We start from the raw sequence: 19364 nt of genomic DNA on the forward strand, positions 1-19364 counted from the left end.
TGTATATGAAAATGGCACACAAGATGTTGCAGAAGAACTTATTTCTCCTCAGTCAAAAATGCAGAATCTGGTGGAGACCCTTAAGGAAACCCGTAGCTGGCAAACATCACCAGAGATTGAATTTGGTCACCCAGAAGTGGCTGGTAATGCTGATCCTTCAAAGTGGCTGAATATCTGGTATGGTCTAGGCCAGCAGCTATGATTCAGACTGATCACCTTACCTATATCTTAGACAGTGGTCCTGTCAAGGAGGCTGTGCTGCCTTCTCATGCTGCCTTAAGGATATGGAAAATTGGCTGAAGCGAGATTCCGTTCCCCATGTGAATAAAATGATGCCAAAGAAATACAGAACAGCTTCTGTGGATCCTCGTTTTCTAAACGGGCATCCAACACAAGAGAACCTGATTGTATAAGTGGCAACTGTCTCATCCAAGTCCGCAGCTTACCCTTACAATCCAGCCGACAAAGAGGATAGTAAGGTTGACTCTAGGAAAGAGAGTATTTAGTGCAGGAAGCATGGCTCTGAAATCAGCCAAAGCCTCAAGTGCCTTCGGTAAATACACTCACACTCTTTGGGGTGTATCTGCTCTAGCAGCCAAGCATATACTGGAGGGTGAGGAAAGGGACCGGCTTTTAAGCCTATTGCAAAATGGCAAAGACGCCTTGAGACAATCCTTACAGTCCAGCCTGGATACAGTAGATTCCGTGAGCAGATCCGTGGCTGTCAGCACTGTTTTAAGAACGATGTCACGGCTGTGAAAATCAGGGTTTTCGGCAGATGTTCAAGCACGCCTATTAGACATGCCCTTCGATGGCATTTTTATTTTTTGGCGATAATGCTGACAGCAGTTTGGAGACATTACAAGCTTCTAGGGCTGCAGCTAAATCACTAGGGGCGACAATCGGCAGCCTAAACCTTCAGGTCAAGGATGGGGAGGGTGTCCTTTTATTTCTACTCCTCAATATCTATAGGAAGAGGACAGTTCTCGTAGAGGGGTCAGAGAAGAGTGCCTCGTGGAGGCAGAGGAAGAGGAGGTAGAACTTGCCGCGGAACAACCGCAGAGTTGGCCTCTGCTGCAAGTACAGCATCAAAATGACTCCCTCACCCCAAGTCTGTGGTAGGAGGAAGACTATTATTTAATTGCCGGAGTTGGTGGAGCATAACTTCAGATGCATGGGTGCTTCAAACAATAGCAGGCAGTTATTTCCACCCATTCTTAAGGAGACCTCCCGATTTTCCCCCTGAAAACCAAAACGGTCTTGGTTCCAGATCCACTTCAACGGGAGATTCTCACCCTGTTGGAGAAAGGTGCAATAAAATTGGTACCGGCAGCGGAGAGAAACCAGGGTTGGTATTCTCCCTACTTTCTAATACGCAAGAAGGATGGAGGATCCAACCCATCTTGGACTTGAGATGCTTCAACAAGTTACTCAGGAAGGACAAGTTCAAGATGATAACTCTTTCGCAGATCCTTCAGGCCCTTCAACTCCAGGATTGGTTGGTGTCATTGGACCTTCAGGATGCTTACTTTCATGTGCCCATCCATCAGAAGCTCAATGTACCTGTGGTTCGCAGTTGGCGATTGTCATCAGTTCGGGTTCTGCCATTCAGGCTCACCTCAGCCCAGAGGGTCTTCACCATGCTTTATGCCAGTGGTGGCAGCAAGTCTAAGGAGGGAGGGGATTCGCATCTACCCCTACCTGGATGACTGGTTTATCAGGGCTTGTTCTCCAGAACAGTCGCAGAATCATCTGTCGCACCCGCCACTTCCTCCACGAGTTTAGCTTCTCCCTGAACTTCAGGAAGTCCCACTTGACACCTTCACAGAAGCTTCAAATTATTGTAGCAGTCCTGGATTTAGTCGTGGGGGAAGTTGGAGGGGGTCTCCGGCACCCGAGTTAAGGGCTCAACATCTCTTGCAGATGGTCCAAAAATGTCTGAGTACCCATCATCTCCCGGCCTACGACTTCCTAAGGTTGCTCGGCCTCATTGCATCCTGCATTTGTCTGGTGCCAGAATCCCATCCGAGAATGAGATTCCCTCAGTGGGCGCTCAGATTCCAATGTTCTGAATTTTTTGGCAGAATAACGGACCTTATTCAGGTCCTGATAAAGGTTGCACAGAATCTTCTGTGGTGGGCCAGATGAGAGAACGTGATGAAGAGTGCACTTTTGGAAACCATCCCGGAGATGAGTCATGACAGATGCCTCCCCCACAGGATGGGGAGCACACATGAGACCTTTCTATAAGCGGACACTGCTCTCAATCGGAGTCCAGACTCCATTATCAACCTGTCGGAGCTAAGGGCAGTCAGATGGGTGCTGATGGCCTTCCTACCCTCTATACAGGGGAGGAGTGTCCTGATAATGACAGACAACATAGTGGCCATGCACTACCTCAACAAGAGTGGGGGCGTAGAGCCACTGCTCCTGTTCAGAGAGGTAATGCAGCTCTGTTTCTGGGCACTGAGAGAAGGAATAACTCTTCTGGCAGTTCATGTGGCCGGAGAAAAGAACACATCGATGGACGCTCTGAGCAGGCAGAGCACGATCTCCCACTAGTGGGAACTGACTCGGGAAGTCCTTCTTGAGACCTTTGCCCTTTGGGGGGGAAGCTCTCAAGTGGATATGTTTGTGGCCATTGTCAACTGGTAGTTCGAGCTGTTCTGTGCCAGGGAATTTCCCCAAAGAGGAGCTCTAGGGGAGGCGTTTGTGGTGGTCTGGGATTTTCCACTTCATTCCTCATGTCATCAGGAGGTTGAGGAAATTCGGGAAAACCATGATCCTCATTGCTCTGGATTGGTCCAGGAGAATGTGGCACCAAGGCCTTCTGGAAATGGCCATCTGCCCAACAATTAGTCTTCCCCAAAGAGAGGACTTACTCTTGCAAGTGACAGGTCGTGTTCTTTACCCAGAGATCAGGACTCTGTCTTCATGCCTGGTGTATGAAAGGGCGAGATAAAAAGATTGGGACCTGCCAGAAGTTGTAATGGAGGTGTTGCTTTTGGCTATAAGACCGGCAACTAAATCCTTGTACTGCTGCCGTTGGAATACGTTTTGCAGCTGGTGCAGAGAAAATAAACTTGATCCTTTCAGATGTAAACTTCGCCATGTTTTATCATTTCTGCTCCATCTGACCCATTCTGGGTTACAAGTGGCCACAGTGAAGGGTTGTCTAGAGGCACTATCAATCTACAAGAGATTTCCGAATGAGGGATCGTACTTCAAGGTGCCATTAGTGGTACAAATTCTTAAAGGCCTAACAAATTTGTTCCCGCCTGCAGCTTTCATCGTGTTATCTTGGGATTTAAATCTAGTACTAAGATGTCTTTTGAGAGCTCCATTTGAGCCCTTGCATTCATGTTCTTTAAGGATGCTCAACATGAAAACCGCCTTTTTGGTGGCCATCACTTCTGCCCGCAGGGTAAGTGAACTACAAGCACTGTCTTCCAAACCACCATTCACAACTTTTTCAAAGGACAGGGTGGTTTTAAAAGAACGGTCATTTTTTCTTCCGAAAGTTGTCCAGTTTCTCCTTGCACAACGCATTGTTACCAAATTTTTACCCACCTCCTCGTCCATCAAAGGAGGGGGAGAGACTGCATCGTCTAGACCCCAAGAGGGTATTAAGCATACCACATTACACGAAACGCAAGTGTTTGTCAGGATGACCAGCATTTCATTGGTTACACTGTTCATTAGGCTTGGCAGTCACAAAACAGACAATCTCCAGATGGGTTGTCATGTGCATGACTGAATGTTACTCTTTTGGCTGGCAAAGATTTGCCCGAAGGTTTGAGGCTGCATTCCACTAGACGGCTGGCGGCTTCCTCATCTCTAGAAAGAGGTATACCAATGAGCGACATTTGCAGAGCGGCAACCTGGAAGTCCCTTCCTACTTTCAGTACATTTTACAGTTTAGACTCTTTCAGGAGAGGACGCCAGATTTGGAAAAGCTGTCCTCCATAATATAAACAAACCGGTTAAATTCTTGGCATCCCAACTCGAACTGCTTTGGGAGTCAGTCAAAGTTGAGGAATACGTGGGAGGACACAATCCATTCGAAGAACAAGTTACTTAACTGTGGTAACGTTGTTTCGACTTGATGTTCCCCTCTGGTCTGCCTAGAATTTCTGTGTCTTACACCTTCCTTTCTTGCAACATCAAGATTGTCTCTTCCTATGACAAAGAAAATTAAAGGAGGGGAAAAAAAATGAAGAACTGAGATAACTGACAGCGCGTATGCTTCATATGCCATTGTCGAGGGACGCTTCGGAGGCCGTCTAAGACCAACAAGACTCGACGCTGCACGATGCGCGACATTATGAATAAAAGAATCTGAAGCAAGCTGCAAGCAGACTTGAATATCAAAGATTAAGAATGTTACCACGGGTAAGTAACTTCTAGCTGATGTCTTCAGCAGAAACCTACAACTTCCTGTAGGACACGAATGACAGTTGCATGCTGACATTTTACACGTTTTCACAGAATGGGGTCATCCACTTATGAGCCTCTTTGCAACACTGGAGAACGTGCAATGCCCAGACTTCGCCTCCAGGTATGCTCAAGGGGAACGCCCTGTGGATGAATTGGTAAAGGAAATTTGCCTACGCTTATCCCGCAACACTTCTCCTCAACAGGAAAGTCTCAAAATGTACCAGGAACAAGTCAAGCGTATCCCGATAGCTCCAATGTGGGCCCGGCAGACATGGTTCTCACACCTAATGAGAATGTCTTTGTCCTCCAATATAACTTTCATGAATGCTCAGCATGCTGTCCCAAGATCGGGGATCAACACTGCTTCCATGTCCTCAACCTCTGAACTTAGCAGCCTGCTCCTGGATTCTTAGAGCTTGGGCCATTAACTATGCCTCAAAGATGTATGGACATTCTTAAGGAGCATGTAAACCTAATACTAGACAATGCTATATCAATAAATGAAAATGCTTTGTCATTCGGTGTAGATCACGTAGCATCAATCCTTTAGACTGCACACCCTTTCACATTGTTCTATACCTACTTTAACTTTTGAATTCAGTGCTAGTCTTTAATTCACTAGGAGTGCATTTAGCTGCTCTTTCTGCTAACACCACCTCTCAAAAGAAAGTCTCTTGGTGGAAAACTACCTGTCATTAAAGCCTTTATATAAGGTGTCAAGAGATTACACCCTCCAATTTCAAATCCAACTCCTTGATGGGACTTGAATGTTGTCCTTACTAAACTTATGGCCCTCCTTTTTTGCCAATGCATAAAACCAGTCTTCAGTGTCTCACTTATAAGACTGCTTTTCTCGTGACCTTTACATCTATAAGGAGGGTGAGTGAACTACAGGCACTCTCGGTTCAAGATCCATTTGTAAACATTTACAAGGACAAAGTGGTTTTACGCACACATCCACGCTTCTCTACTAAATTCAGCTCCAAGTTCCATGTCAATCAGTCTATAGAACTTCGGCTTTCTTCCAAAATGCTACAAATTCAGCAGAGATAAGCCTCCATAGATTAGATGTCAGAAGAGCTGTAATGTTGCATTACCTAAATAAAATCAAACTACAGAAAACAGAGCAGTCTGTGTTTCCATTGCAACTGGAAGGGAAGGGGATCCTGTCTCCAAGTCTGCTATTTCAAAATGGATTGTGAAATGCATCTCATTGGGTTATTCTTTCAAAGAGAAATGTACCCTTTTCACACAGACCACATTCTACCCGATCAAAACAAGGTTTGTTCCCAACTGGGACCATTCATGAACCTAATAGTGGTATACATTATGTAATCATACAATGAATGAATTAAACTGCAAGCAGTGGTGGGCTAGGTCAGATCCAATAATCTAACATACAATGAATAATTAATAAATAAAATATGATATTTTATTATTTTATGCACAGATTAATTGTCCACTAAATGAGTATTTAATAACTCATACAAAACATGAATGAAACACACAGAAGTAATCAGACATTATACAAAGTTCTTATTCTCTTGTAGGCAACATAAAACAGAATATAGATTTCTGATGCTTTTTAATCTGCTTAGAATCGCATGCTGTGCATATAGTCTGACATCTAGTGGTAACCGCAGAATATTGCATCTTGTCTTTCGAGGATCGAAAGGGGACGTCGACATGGGCGTGCTTGTAACACTATCTCTAATGTGTAGTGTACCCAAAATCCCTCACGCGTCGAGGTCCTTAAGATTATTTTTTTCCACCCAGCTAGCTGGTCGCCGTATGTGGAGCTCTTCCAAAAATTTCAGTATTGTTATATTTCTCGACCGTTGGTTGTTTTTTTATTATCATCCCCTTCTCGACGGTTGATTCCAGCACCACCGCCGATGACTGCTGAGAACAGAACTTCGACGGCTGGGGCACTGGTCGGCGCTGCCGACCACGTGGCCGGGCCCTCTGGCTGCCCTATACATAGTGGTGTGCCCCAAGCAGCCAGTTTCTCACCTCTTCTATTTAACATCCATATGCAATATTTCTGTACCCTCCTTACCAACTTGGGTCTATTCTTTACAAATTTTGCTGATGACACACAGCTAATTATGGAATTGACCGGTTGTCACTCCACAGACAATGAAAAGCTTGCTTGCATTTACGCCATTGAGGGATGGATGAAGACCAACTGGATGTGCTTCAATGGAAGCAAGACAGAGCTTATGATGTTTGGTTCCTCACAAACCAGAGCCAAACTCGACCCGGCTTACTCGACACTTAAGATTAAAACCTCAACAGTTAAGATATCAGACAAGGTAAAGACCCTCAGCCTCTGCTTACAAGCCTCTTTAGGAGCAGACGTCCATGTCTCATACCTTAAACCTGTCAATGCCATAAAAAACTTCTTTGATGGATTAGGCCCCTCCTGAGTCAGCATAATAGCTCAATCATAGCCAGAGCCATAATCCTGTCTAGGCTTGACTAGGGGAACTCATTGATGCTAGGGGCCAACAGTAAATGCATTAAACAGTGTCAAATCATACACAATAATGCTGTAAGGAGAATCACAGGCAAACCAAAAAAAAAGAGCACATCACTAAGGACAGAAACGCCCTCCACTGGCTGGCCGTAGAAGATCGAGTAACATTCAAGTCACTGTCATTTGTGCACCATTGCTACAGGGTGCTGCCCCGGAGTACCTAAAAAAGCAAATATGTCCATACGTACCAGGTCAAGCCCTTAGGTCAGAATCACAAGGGCTAGCAAAAGCCCCACACACAAAAAAAGCAAATGGACTTGGCCGAGCATTTCCTACTAGAGCAACTGCTAAATGGAACAAACTCCAAATTCATCTCAGACTAGAAGCAAACTACTTAAAGTTTAGAAAAAAACCTGAAAACTGCACTGTTTTGAATAGCTAAGTAATGTTACTATCACTCTCACACTGAGTAACGGCACCATTAGGTTGTCCTGTCTATTTCTGTTGTCCGTCTTTTTATGAAGCGCCCTGATGCCGGCGTTGCTCTATAAATAAACAAATAAAAAATAAAAATACAGTAGGGGGAGTGTAGTCTGGGGGTGTTATATTCTTTCGAGAATGTCTTTCCTTCTCCCTTCTTTGTCCCCTTGGTTTTGTAGTCACTTTTGAGATCCCGAGCTATGGACACGATACTATTTAGATTTTGTCCTTCCTGGAAGACAAAATTCCCATGCAAAGACTAGCGTCGCCGGTGCAGTAAGTGTCTTCCCCTCGATCACAACAAGGGGTCCTGTGAGGCCTGTAAGCTCCTACGTTCTAAGTCCGTAAAGGAGCATTGATTAAAGTGGTGAGCGGCCCACGCAATGTCGCGTGCCGAGATTAACTCCCCTGCCGCCACAACCGCCGAGTGTGACGAGGATATAAGTGACGACCATGGCTCTACTTCAGACACTATTGACCTTACGCAGGAGCATTTTCACTCCACGTCATCCGTCCCCCGTCCCTGATAGGCGCGACGAGAGTCCCGCTATGGGTAATATACATCCCGACGACAGGGACGCACATGTTAGCCACACAAAGAACACAACCCCCGGATCTGCTTACAGTTCAGTCGAAATGCTCCAAGGCGCCAACGGGTACGTCGGACAGTTCGGCAGTACCCGTCAGTTCTCGGGATCAGCAGCCCTCCCTGCAACCGCGTCAGCGGCATGCATCCGGGCAGTCCTTAAGTAAGGGCGCCAGCACCAAAAGTCATGCAGCTGTCGAAACGCCTCAGAAGAGTGTTTCGAGGCCGCACAAGGGCCTAGTTGCGCCGACATCCACGGCATACAGTTAGTACACCTCCCTGTGACGCCAAGCATCAGCGATAGTATCGTGAAGATCGTTTCGGCGGTTCAACACAAAGAACAGGCTAAGGACACGTCGAAAGACACGTCAAAACGCAAGGAGGGGCGGGGAGGGGCGGAAAGATTACTTTGAGGGCCCTGTTTCTTTATCTAAGGCTCTAGGTGAGAACTCACGATGTTCTAGGGAAGTGGATCATCCAGAAGAGCCTTTTCCTCCTAGGCCCCTCTGGTTCCTCTTCATGGGGTAGAGACAAGTTTGAGGGGTGCATGAACAGACTAGAAAAGTTTGTTGAACTTTCCGAAAGGTCTGCCCCAAAGAGGCCTCGGGAAGAGAGCCATTATACGCATGTGGCCAAATTTCAAAGGACTTTTGATCCACATCATGAAGACATTTTGGACATCACTGATGCATTTCATGTTGATCCATATGTACAGGATGATGCCCCCTTTGGTGATCCTGCTGATCCCAATCGGGGATGGGAGGACGACCATCCAGTTGATGATCAACCTTGGGCGTCCCATACCCATACCCCGGAACCCGAAACCTTTGGTATGGACTGCCCCACCCCCCCTCTACACCAGTCCATCAGGCATCACCTGTTGATGTTGTAACACAAAAGAGGAGGGCAACACACAACTATATGTCATTGAGATTAGGCAGTGGGAAAAACCCCATTAGGTGTGGGGCAAAAGCACTCAAAAGTGTGGCCAAGGAGATACAGGGTCAATTGGAAGACAGTAGGATCGAAAGAACAACACTGTTTAAAACTTTAAAACAAATTACTCGGAGGCCCTTTCATCAGAGAGGTGGTGGTTCTCGTCCCACCTTTAATGGGCAGTCCTACTCTTGCTCCCCTCACAACCAGTACAATCCTGGAAACAATTGCTCCTCAGATCAGGGATCTGACCAAGAGGACAACGCCGTGGGAAAGGAAGGGGGCGTAATTCCACCCTCAGTCTCCCCGGCTTCCAGTCAAAAATGACTTCCAAATTCGTCTCCCCTCCCATGCCTCCGCCTCGGGGGACGGTTAACATAATTCCTGCAAGCATGGGAGGGGATTACATCAGACCAGTGGGTGCTCAAGACCATCGCCCATGGGTATTGCATCGAGTTCAGCCGACCATCTCGATTCAGACTTCCGAGATCAAGACACCTAACATCAGAACACCCGAGTATCCTGCTGCAAGAGGTCGAGCTCCTGTGGGAAAAGGGTGCTATCAAAGTCGTCCCTCTTCTACAGGCAAACAAGGGTATTTATTCAGTGTACTTCCTTGTACCCAAAAAGGATCTCAGCATGCGCCCTGTGATAGACTTGCGCCCAGCGAACAAATTTGTCAAACCTAAGACGTTTTGTATGGCCATGCTGCAAGAAGTAATTCCTCTGCTGACACACGGGGATTACATGGCAACATTGGACATGAAAGATGCATACTTTCATATTTCAATGTTGTCGGCACACAGAAAATACCTAAGGTTCATGATAGAGGACAACACTATCAGTTCAAAGTACTTCCCTTCAGCATTGTAAATACCTATGGGGCTGAGGCAAAGGTACTGGCAGTTGCAGCAGCACATCTGCGCAGACAGTCCATTTCAGTTTATCCTTACCTCAATGACTGGCTCATAACAGGGGACTCCTACGGAACATACCGTCAAATATCCAAAAGACGGTAGACCTCTTATTCAGTCTGGGATTCTCCATAAATGAGAAGAAATCCAGCTTAGACCCCAGTCAAGTCAAGCAGTTTCTGGGAGCTCTAAATTAGACAGAAGACTGCCTTGTCTTCTCCTCCAACGAGTGGGTTCTAAACATGCTGTTTCAGATCCTTCAGCATGTGGCCAATCGAGAGGTGACGGTACGCAAGGCCATGCGACTGTTAGGTATGATGGCGTCCTGCATTTACTTGGTGCCTCACGCACGTCTGCCCATGCGTCCTATGCAAGAGTAGCTCAACAGCCAGTGGTGTCAGGCCAGCGGACAATGGGATGATCTAGTGGTTGTCTCGCCAGCCCTCGTGCTCTCAAACCTCTTGAAGGGGAAAACCTTCACCACTCCCGCAGTGGAAGCCACGCTCATGACGGACGCATCTCTCACGGGGTAGGGGGGGGGGGGATCACCTGCCGCAGCAAACAGCGCACAGAATTTGGTCACGAGAGGTAAGCATCCAACCACATAAATCTGTTGGAGCACTTAGCTGTATTCAAGGCACTGAAAGCTTTTCAGACAGTTGCAGGGGAAGACTGTCCTGATCCTCACAGACCGCACTACAGCCATGTACAACCTGAACAAGCAAGGGGGCACTCACTCTCTATGCTGGCCGAAAGCCATTCCCCAGTTGGCGCTATTGCTTCAGACGACAAGGAATCCATCGGCAGCCATGGCCCCGAATTGGAAGCCATCAACCTTTCCGGTGGAACCTTCAGTCTCCCAAATGCCTGTCCCCGGCCGTGACACAGGCCACCGGCTGTTATGGGGAATTCACACCCAAGGGCACACACGCACCACTAATACCTAAATACACAACCCCTAAGGCCTCCTCGACTGAGTCATCAAAGAAGCGTGTTATGCCAACAGGGCCACCAAAAAGTTCGACGGCACCTCTCCAATCTTGCGGTTTGTCCCCGTTCACGCAACCGTCTTCGCGGCATGCGACTGAGCATTCCTCTGGAAAGGGCTTTCACCCAAAAAAGCATACAGTCGCCGACACACCGTCCAAGGGCGCACAAGCACCTAAGGCTTTGGTGGAATCGTCCACCACAACGGCGCCATCCGGTGCGTCGAGACCTTCCATTCAGCTGCCTAAATTTTGCAAAAGCCTTGCGGATATTTCGGCAGCTACAGGCCACAAGGGTACCCCCTCTCATTGAAAGGAATATTCTGAAGCTCCCCAGCCCCTCTCAAAGGCCTTATCAGGAAAATGTCCCCCTTCTGGGCAATCATTTCCACCTCCACAACCTTCTGCATCTTCCCTGTGGACTAGGGAACGTTTTGAAAACTATATGGACAAAATTGACCAATTTATTGACTTTTCAGACAAATATATCACTTTCAAAAGGCCTAGGGAAGAGGACTCCAGCCTCATTCCACATAAATTGGACATTTCCCATCTCTGCACAAGGCCACCAAGAGGATATCTTGGATATTTCAGAGCAGGAGGATACCCATGAGGACATTAATCAAATTTGCTCAGGACACAGCTGCCAAGACTCGGACTGGGATCTTGATCAGTCAGGGTATCGGGGCCCTTGGCTATCACCAACACACACCCCTGACCCGGACATCATTTGTCTAGATCACCCTTCACCTCCACAAAGGGAGTAGTCACCTGTGGATGACCAAATGTTAGTCAACGCCATTTTAAAGGGAGCGTCCCATCATTTTGCGATCGCAACACATGAAGCAGCCCCTGACTCTGACTCCGGTGAGGATATCCTCAAGGAGAAGCCTCCAACCAGCCAGGCTATTCCCTTACTCAATTCTATAAAGAAGCGCTTAACTCCTTCTTGTCACTGTCCCTCACTCAGGAAAAATTATTCCGCCCATCTCCTTCCGACGCACTATACATACGGGATCATGCCACACTGGACTCCCTGGTGGTTACAACCACTAGGAAGAAGGCGGGGGTTCCACTGTCAACGGCAGAAGACCCTCTGGATCAGGATTGTAAGAAACCTTATGCCCTCGGAAAACTAATTGCTGTCTCCGCGACCTATTCAACTAGGACCACAAACAATACAACTCTCCTGGCAAGCTACAGCGATGTCCAATGGGGTCTAGCCCGGGACGGCCTTGAAGAGGTCCCAGAGCCCACCCGATCATGCCTGCTGGTGGTCGTGGCTGAGGGCAGAGCGGTTTACCCACAACATATAAAAAAAATACTCTGAACTCTGAGACTGCTGGACGCACTCTAGCCCAGGGGACTTTACTTAAGATACACGCCTGGTTGAAGAACTCCCGCTTTTAACCAGAAACTCAGGCCTCTCTGATCAATAAACCAGTCGAGTACTCCAACCTTTTTGGGAAAGTTGTCGATGACGCCCTGGAGACTGCCACGAAACGTTGAACTCCCTCAGCAAGATCACTGCCAAGCCCTTCAACCAACGTGTCGCAGCTCTAACTCGCGCTGTTCCTTTCGTGGACAATCTTTTTCCCGGTCTCCCCATGGACAATATGGCTCAGGAGGTACCCCCTGGTCCTCCAGCCAAGGCTCTTCCGGTAACAGCCAGTATCAACAGAGAGGTCCTTGTAGAGGCAAGGGTAGAGGCAGGAACTCTACTCCTAGAGGCTCCTCGACCTCCACCTCAAAGTGATTCGCCGATTTGGGTCCCCTCCCCGGGAGGTCGCTTGTCAACATTCATTCACGCCTGGGAGGGGATCACATCAGACCAGTGGGTGTTGAACACCGTTACGCACGGCTACTGCATAGTTTCACCGTCCACCTCGATACCACCCACCGAAAAAGAGACGCCGGACACCAGAACACCTGCGCATCCTGCTGGAAGAGGTTCAAGTCCTTCTGGAAAAGGGCACTGTAGAAGTCGTCCCCGTTCACCAGGTAAAAAAGGGTATTTATTCAGTGTACTTCCTTGTACCCAAAAGGGGTCTCGCCATGCGCCCTGTGTTAGAGTATGTCAAACCTCCAAAATTCAGAATGACCGCACTGCAGGAAGTAATCCCACTGCTGCTGCAGGGGATTACATGGCCACATTGGATATGAAAGATGCATACTTTCTTATTTCAATGTTGGCAGCGTAACAGAGTTCTTCAGGGTCATGATAGAGGACACCCACTATCAGTTCAAGGTTCTTCCCTTCGGCATTGCCTCAATCCCAAGGGTGTTCACGAAGGTGCTGGCGGTAGTAGCGGCTCATGTGCGCAGGCAGTCCATCTCCGTCTATCCTTACCTAAACGAGTGGCTTATAACAGGGGATTTGTAAGGAACATGCCAGACAAATACCCAGAGGACAGTATATCTCCTCTTCAACGTAGGATTCTCCATCAACGAGAACAAATCCAGTATAACCCCCAGCCAAATCAAACAGTTTCCGGGGGCTCTAATTCGGACAGAAGATGGGCTAGTCTTCCCCTCCGACAAGAAGGTCCAAAACATGCTGTTCCAGATGCCTCACTATGTAGCTATTCACCAAGGGACCGTACACAAAACCATGAGTCTGATGGGATGATTGCTTCCTGCGTCTACCTAGTTCCTCACGCTCGCCCGCTTGCGCCCCATGCAAAAGTGGCGCTCGAGCCAATGGATTCAGGCTAGCGGCCAAAGGGACGATCTAGTGGTTGTTTCGGCAGCCTTCGTTCAGTCTCTGTAGTGGTGGTGAAGGGAAAAGCTTCTGCAGGGGAAAACCTTCACCACCCCTGCAGTAGAAGCCACTCTCGCCACGGACGCATCTCTGAAGGGGTGGGGAGCTCACCTCCTTCAACGTATGGCGTGTGGTCTCCAGGAGTAGCATCCAATCACATCATCCTGTTGGAAATACTAGCAGTGTTCAAGGCCCTAAAGGCCTTCCCATCACACCTCCATGGGAAAACAGTTCTAGTCCTCACAGACAGTACTACAGCCATGTACTACTTAAACAGGGTGACACTCGCTCTCTATGGCTGTCTTAACTGTCCCAGAACATTTGGAAGTGGGCACTCAAACACATGTTCCTTCTTTCACAACATGTTCCAGGGGAACTCCATCTTCTGGCAGACGTACTCAGCAGAGACTTCCCCCTACCAGTAGAACATGAGTGGCGGCTACAGTAGGACCTTTTACTCAGCGTCTTCACAGAATGGGGCTTCCCAGAGATCGGCTTATTCGCCACTCTGGAGAACGCCCAATGCCCAAATTATGCTTCCAGATACCCACAGAGCCGCTCCAACGGGAAAGGTCTTTGGATAACAGGGTCCGGGCGATTTGTCTATGCTTTTACCAGCGATTCCCATGCTCAACAGAATAGTGCACAAGATGAGCCAAGAATGCCTGCCAAACTTGGTCCTCCCATCTCATGGCAATGTCAGTCTCCCCACCCAGGAAGCTGCCGTGCCCGTATAACATGCTGTCTCAAGATCTGGGAGAGACACTACACCCATGCCCTCTCAACTCAACTCTCAACTTGGCAGCCTGGCTCCTGAGGTCATAGAGTTCGTCCCCCTTCAGCTCCCTCAGAGATGCATGTAAACTTAACACCAGACATTGCTACTCCAGCAAATGGAAGCGCTTTATCTGGTGTAATGTAAAAAGCATCAATACTATTGATTGCTCACCTAAAGATATTGCCCTTTACCTAACCGATTTGTTAGATTCAAGACTGGTTTTCAGTTCTCTTAAAGTCCACTTTCGCGCTTTCGGCGTACACCACGTCCCAGAGCTAGGTTTCATGGTGGTTGATTCCTGTAATTAAAGCCTTTTATGAAAGGGGTAAAAATACTTCATCCCCCATATCTCCAACCCAGCTCCCGGGTGGGACCTGAATGTTGTTCTTACCGGGTTAATGGGACCTCCCTTTGAACCAATGCACAAGGCTAGCCTTAAAGCACTCGCCTACAAGACTGCCTTCCTGGTGGTGATCACCTCTATAAGGAGAGTTGGTGAACTGCGGGCCCTTTGTTCATGATCCATTCGTCACGATTCACAATGACAAGGGGTTTTTGCACACACACACCCTTGCTTTGCGCTCAAATTTATCTCAAATGTCCATGTAAACCAGTCCGTAGAACTACCCACCTTTTTCCAGAACCTCACTAATGTGGCAGAAAGAAGCCTCCACAGACTGGATGTAAGGAGAGAGGTTATCTACTATTTGGAAAAGACAAAGCCACTAAAAAAGACAGTTCTTCGTCTCAGTGGCAGCTGGTAAAGAAGGGGACCCTGTCTCTAATTCAGCTCTTTCTAAGTGGACCGTAAATTGCATCACACTGTTTCTCTCTTGCCAAGAGAGATCTACCCTTCACGCCTAGAGCACACTACTCAAGGCACAGGGGCTACCATAGCTTTCATTGCAAATGCTCCTCTAGGTTCCATTTGCAAAGCAGCAAACTGGAGTTCTGTGCAACCTTTACACAACATTACTGCCTGGATACACACTCTAGGTCTGATTCTCAGGTGGGACAAGAAGTGCTAAGACATCTTTGATACTGTTCCTTCACACATTCCATCACCATCTCTGGGTACTGCTCGCTAGTCGATGCACAGCATGTGATTCTATGCAGATTCACAGGCATCAGAAGACATGCATTACTCCCCGTAATAGCATTTCTGATGATTCTATCTGCTTAGATTCACATGCGCCCACCCTTCCTCCCCTCGTGGAGTTGAAGGAACATAGGCTTCTTACACCTTCTCTCTTCTGTACTCGTTCACGCTCTCTATAAGGATCCCTCACGGCCGAAAAAATAACCGGTGGACCCAGGACACGTGAGAGATTTTGGATACGCTACACGTCAAGTTAGGGGTAGTGTTAGTCACGCCCATGTCGATGTCCATTTCGATCTTCGTATGAAAGATGCAATACTCTGCGATTTCCTCTAAATGTCTGACTATATGCACAGCATGCGAATCTAAGCAGATTCACAATCATCAGAAAAGCTATTACAGTGAGTATTGCATGTCTTACTGTATTACTTTGTGGGTGCGTGTTATTACCGATAGAACTTCCAAACTCCTGTAACAATTATATGCATTCAGCAACTACCAACTAAGAAGTGACCCTTTTGAAAGTATTGAAAAGTATACCTATGTGTGTTGGTTTATTGTGCTAAGTATTTAACAGTGACTGTTGTGTAAATATAATCTATATTTTAATATACATTTATGTGCAAGTGTTTCTTTGATGTGCATTGCTGACTGGGCTCAGTGTACTTAACTACAGCTCACATCTTCCTCTTAAGCTGAGCTAGACTGCTCTGCCACTCTACCAGGGTCCTTGAGTAATACAGACTGATACTAAGAGTTGGGGATCTACAAATCACTGGTATAGCTTACTAAAGTCTTACCGCCAAGTGGGACTTTAGGGTTACTCGCCCAACCCTGGGCATGTACAGAGAACCTCTGTACCCTAAATGTGGATTGATGTTCCAGAACCTTAACATTGGTCTGAATATGCCTTCTAACAGTCTGGAATCCAGATCTAAAGCTGGTTATAGTCAGCATCTAGGAGGAAATTGAAGCAACAAGATATGTTCCGCTATTGGTGAGCGCATCATGTTGTTGACAAAGAGAAATGATGAAAAGAAGGGGAACTGACCTGGACAGAATTTAAATAAGGAATATACAAAGTAATGATGCAGAAATTGGTTTCTGGCAATGTCACAGAAAATTGCAAAAAACTTGTTATCTGAGGCAAAATGTTTGTTGGTGGAGGCTGACGATGGAAATAATGGGGGAAAGGTCGCAGTAGCTGGGTATACAGTAAAAGCATGGAAATGTGTAGAAGGAACCATGGCAATTCAAATTAAAAGCTATGAAATTGGCAGTGTTTGACTTATTGTACTTTACGTTTTGGAATATAACAATTAACAATGAAGTTCATAAAATGAACGTATAATAAAATGTCATCTTCTCTTTTGCAGGTGGTGAGATTGATTGTGCTGACAAGTATGGCAACACACCTCTCCATGTTGCTGCTAGATATGGTCACGAGCTGCTAATAAGTACTTTGATGACGAATGGTGCCGACACTGCAAGGTGAGGATGTGAACCTGACGCTGGATTTTGAGCCCATCAACTGTACTTTGCTTAAGCCAATGCTGTCCTCTTGGCATTTTGGTGGATGGGAGCACATAAAGTATGTGCATTAGGATACTATCTGTTTCTGTTCTTTTTTTCACTGTTACTGTTGTATTTCACCTGTCTGTTTTAGTAGTACACTTATGCCTCTGGCTGTTCATTTTAATGTTGTCGTTTTCATGTTTTTGCCTTCAAAATAACTATTCATTTGCACCCAGTAATGTTCCAATACAGCTACTGGTTTCAAATTGATATTTTCATTGTGCACTACCAGATGTCTGATATTAAGCATGTGATATGCCCACTGTGGGGTGAAAGGCCGGAATGATGCTAAAGTATTCTTTCCTCTGATCACTTATTTCTTGAAAGCAGTGGTTTGGTACTGACCTCGGTCCATTTTTGGCTTTATCGGATATTAGGCAGTTGATCTTAGCAGGTAGTAAGTTTTTATGAAAGGGACGAACGTGCTTTATGTTGCGTGAACTAAAGACTGTGTTTTCTGTCTTACTCTTTTCTTTCCAGGCGTGGTATCCAGGGCATGTTTCCTCTGCATTTAGCTGTTCTTTTTGGGTTCTCAGATTGCTGTCGCAAGTTACTTTCCTCAGGTGAGTACTGTCTGAAGTTCAATAATTGCTTACCATTTTACATCTCTGAACTGTCTTGATGGTGTCGTGAGCTAATCCAGTCTCTCTTGGTCCCTCTCTTTGACAGGTCAGTTGTATAGTATCGTTTCGTCTTTGAGCAACGAGCATGTGCTGTCGGCAGGCTTCGACATCAACACCCCTGACAACCTTGGCAGGACCTGCCTTCATGCTGCTGCTTCTGGAGGGTGAGCACTGCAGCCTCGTGTAGTGCAATGATGATAGCATAGAGCATGTACCACTTTTGATCTATTGGCAAACATGCTAATTCCTTATCATTTGTGTGAATCAAGAAGGGCCAGTGACACTAGTCCTACATTCATTGCCTGCACTGGAAGAATAGCACCCAACTTTTCCTGGTCTTTAGTGCGACCTTTGTAAAAAGGCCATATTATGGACACATTAAATCACACTGGCTGTGAGATGACATTCTCTCTCGTTCAGTGCCCCACGTGCTAATAGATTTTCTCCTGATGAGTTTTCACTTAAGGACTCATCGGAGATGGATGTATACTGTATTTGTTACTAGTGTAACCCGAATTCTTCACATTTAGTATGTACCTTGTATCCTGTTTGTCAGCCTTTTTGTAATATTAGGAAGTACAGTCATACCGTATGTTGGGAAAGATGTTCTTTTTTGCAACTTTCCCTCCATAGTTTCCTATGTAACTCCATTCATGTTGCTCTGTGTTTATCCCATGTTGACGTTTTGAAGGGAAGCGAAGATTTCAGCTTTACTTCTCTTGCCTTTTGCTCACATGTTATGGGGAAACTATCAGCGCCTGGAAACTGTTTCCCCTTTTGAATTCTTGTACTTTTAACATTGCACTCAGCATCTTACAATGCAATGCAAAAGGGTATACAGCATCCTACAATGCAGTGCAAAGGGGATACATTTGTATTGCCCTTTCTTTTTACACAGAGGATTATTGGTTACTTTTATATGTGCCCAAAGACAAGCTGGCAGGAGCAGTTATATTTTCCCTTTTTGCATTATTTTTGGTGTGCACATGCACATTGACTTTTACTGCATATGGCTACTAAATGTGGCTGGTGCCCTAAAATGGCTGTGCCAGTGAGATTTTCGCTTGTTCATTGGCCATATTGTAGTTTGGCCTTCTTCCGGACCTCTCCGGTCCTTATAAAGTCATGCACTTGCCCAGGAAAGCTGCTGCTTTCATGGGCAAGAAGCACCTGGCAGGCCTGCAAGTGGTTCTCGATGTATCCTTCTTAAAACTCACCTTACCCCTCCAAAAGTTCAAGATGGTTACGCCAGCGCTGATAGCGGAGTCTGTCTGTGGGGGAGACTGGACGGGCTCCCTGAACCTGAAGGATGCAGATCTGCACGTCCCAATTTGGCAACCCCATTGTTCCTACCTACGGTTCCGAGTGATGGGCTCCCATTTCCAGTACAAGGTCCTTCCATTTGGTCTCAATTCAGCACCACAGGTTTTCACGAGTCTCAAGAACGGGGTGGCAGTGCTGCTCAGGTCAGAGTGCCACCATGTCTACCCATACCTCGATGATTGGTTGGTCCGGGCGCAAACTCCTGGGAAGGTTCGGAATACGGTCAGACTGATGGACATGCTTTCTGATCTGGAGTTCGCCGTCAACCACAGAAAGTCCCAGCTCCAGCTGACCCAAGTCTTGGCCTTCCCTTCCTTGGTCTGAAGTGGGATACCAAGGAATAGAGTATGACATTTTTCTCAGCAGGTGGACCACTTCGGCCTGGTA

At 46.8% G+C, this 19364-nt stretch overlaps 1 protein-coding gene across 3 annotated transcripts in view; it reads left to right on the forward strand.

The window, feature by feature from the left end:
• The window catches only part of ANKRD52 (ankyrin repeat domain 52), a 1656133-nt gene that overhangs the window by 514664 nt on the left and 1122105 nt on the right, over positions 1-19364 (forward strand). For all 3 annotated transcript variants that reach the window (XM_069653745.1, XM_069653746.1, XM_069653747.1), the window contains 3 exons: positions 16833-16947; positions 17512-17594; positions 17701-17818. In XM_069653745.1, the coding sequence (XP_069509846.1) occupies positions 16833-16947; positions 17512-17594; positions 17701-17818 (316 nt within the window). The remainder of the gene's footprint in view (positions 1-16832; positions 16948-17511; positions 17595-17700; positions 17819-19364) is intronic.

Source organism: Ambystoma mexicanum, chromosome 3q (genome assembly GCF_040938575.1).
Source record: "Ambystoma mexicanum isolate Mex_15411 chromosome 3q, UKY_AmexF1_1, whole genome shotgun sequence".
NCBI lineage: Eukaryota > Metazoa > Chordata > Amphibia > Caudata > Ambystomatidae > Ambystoma > Ambystoma mexicanum.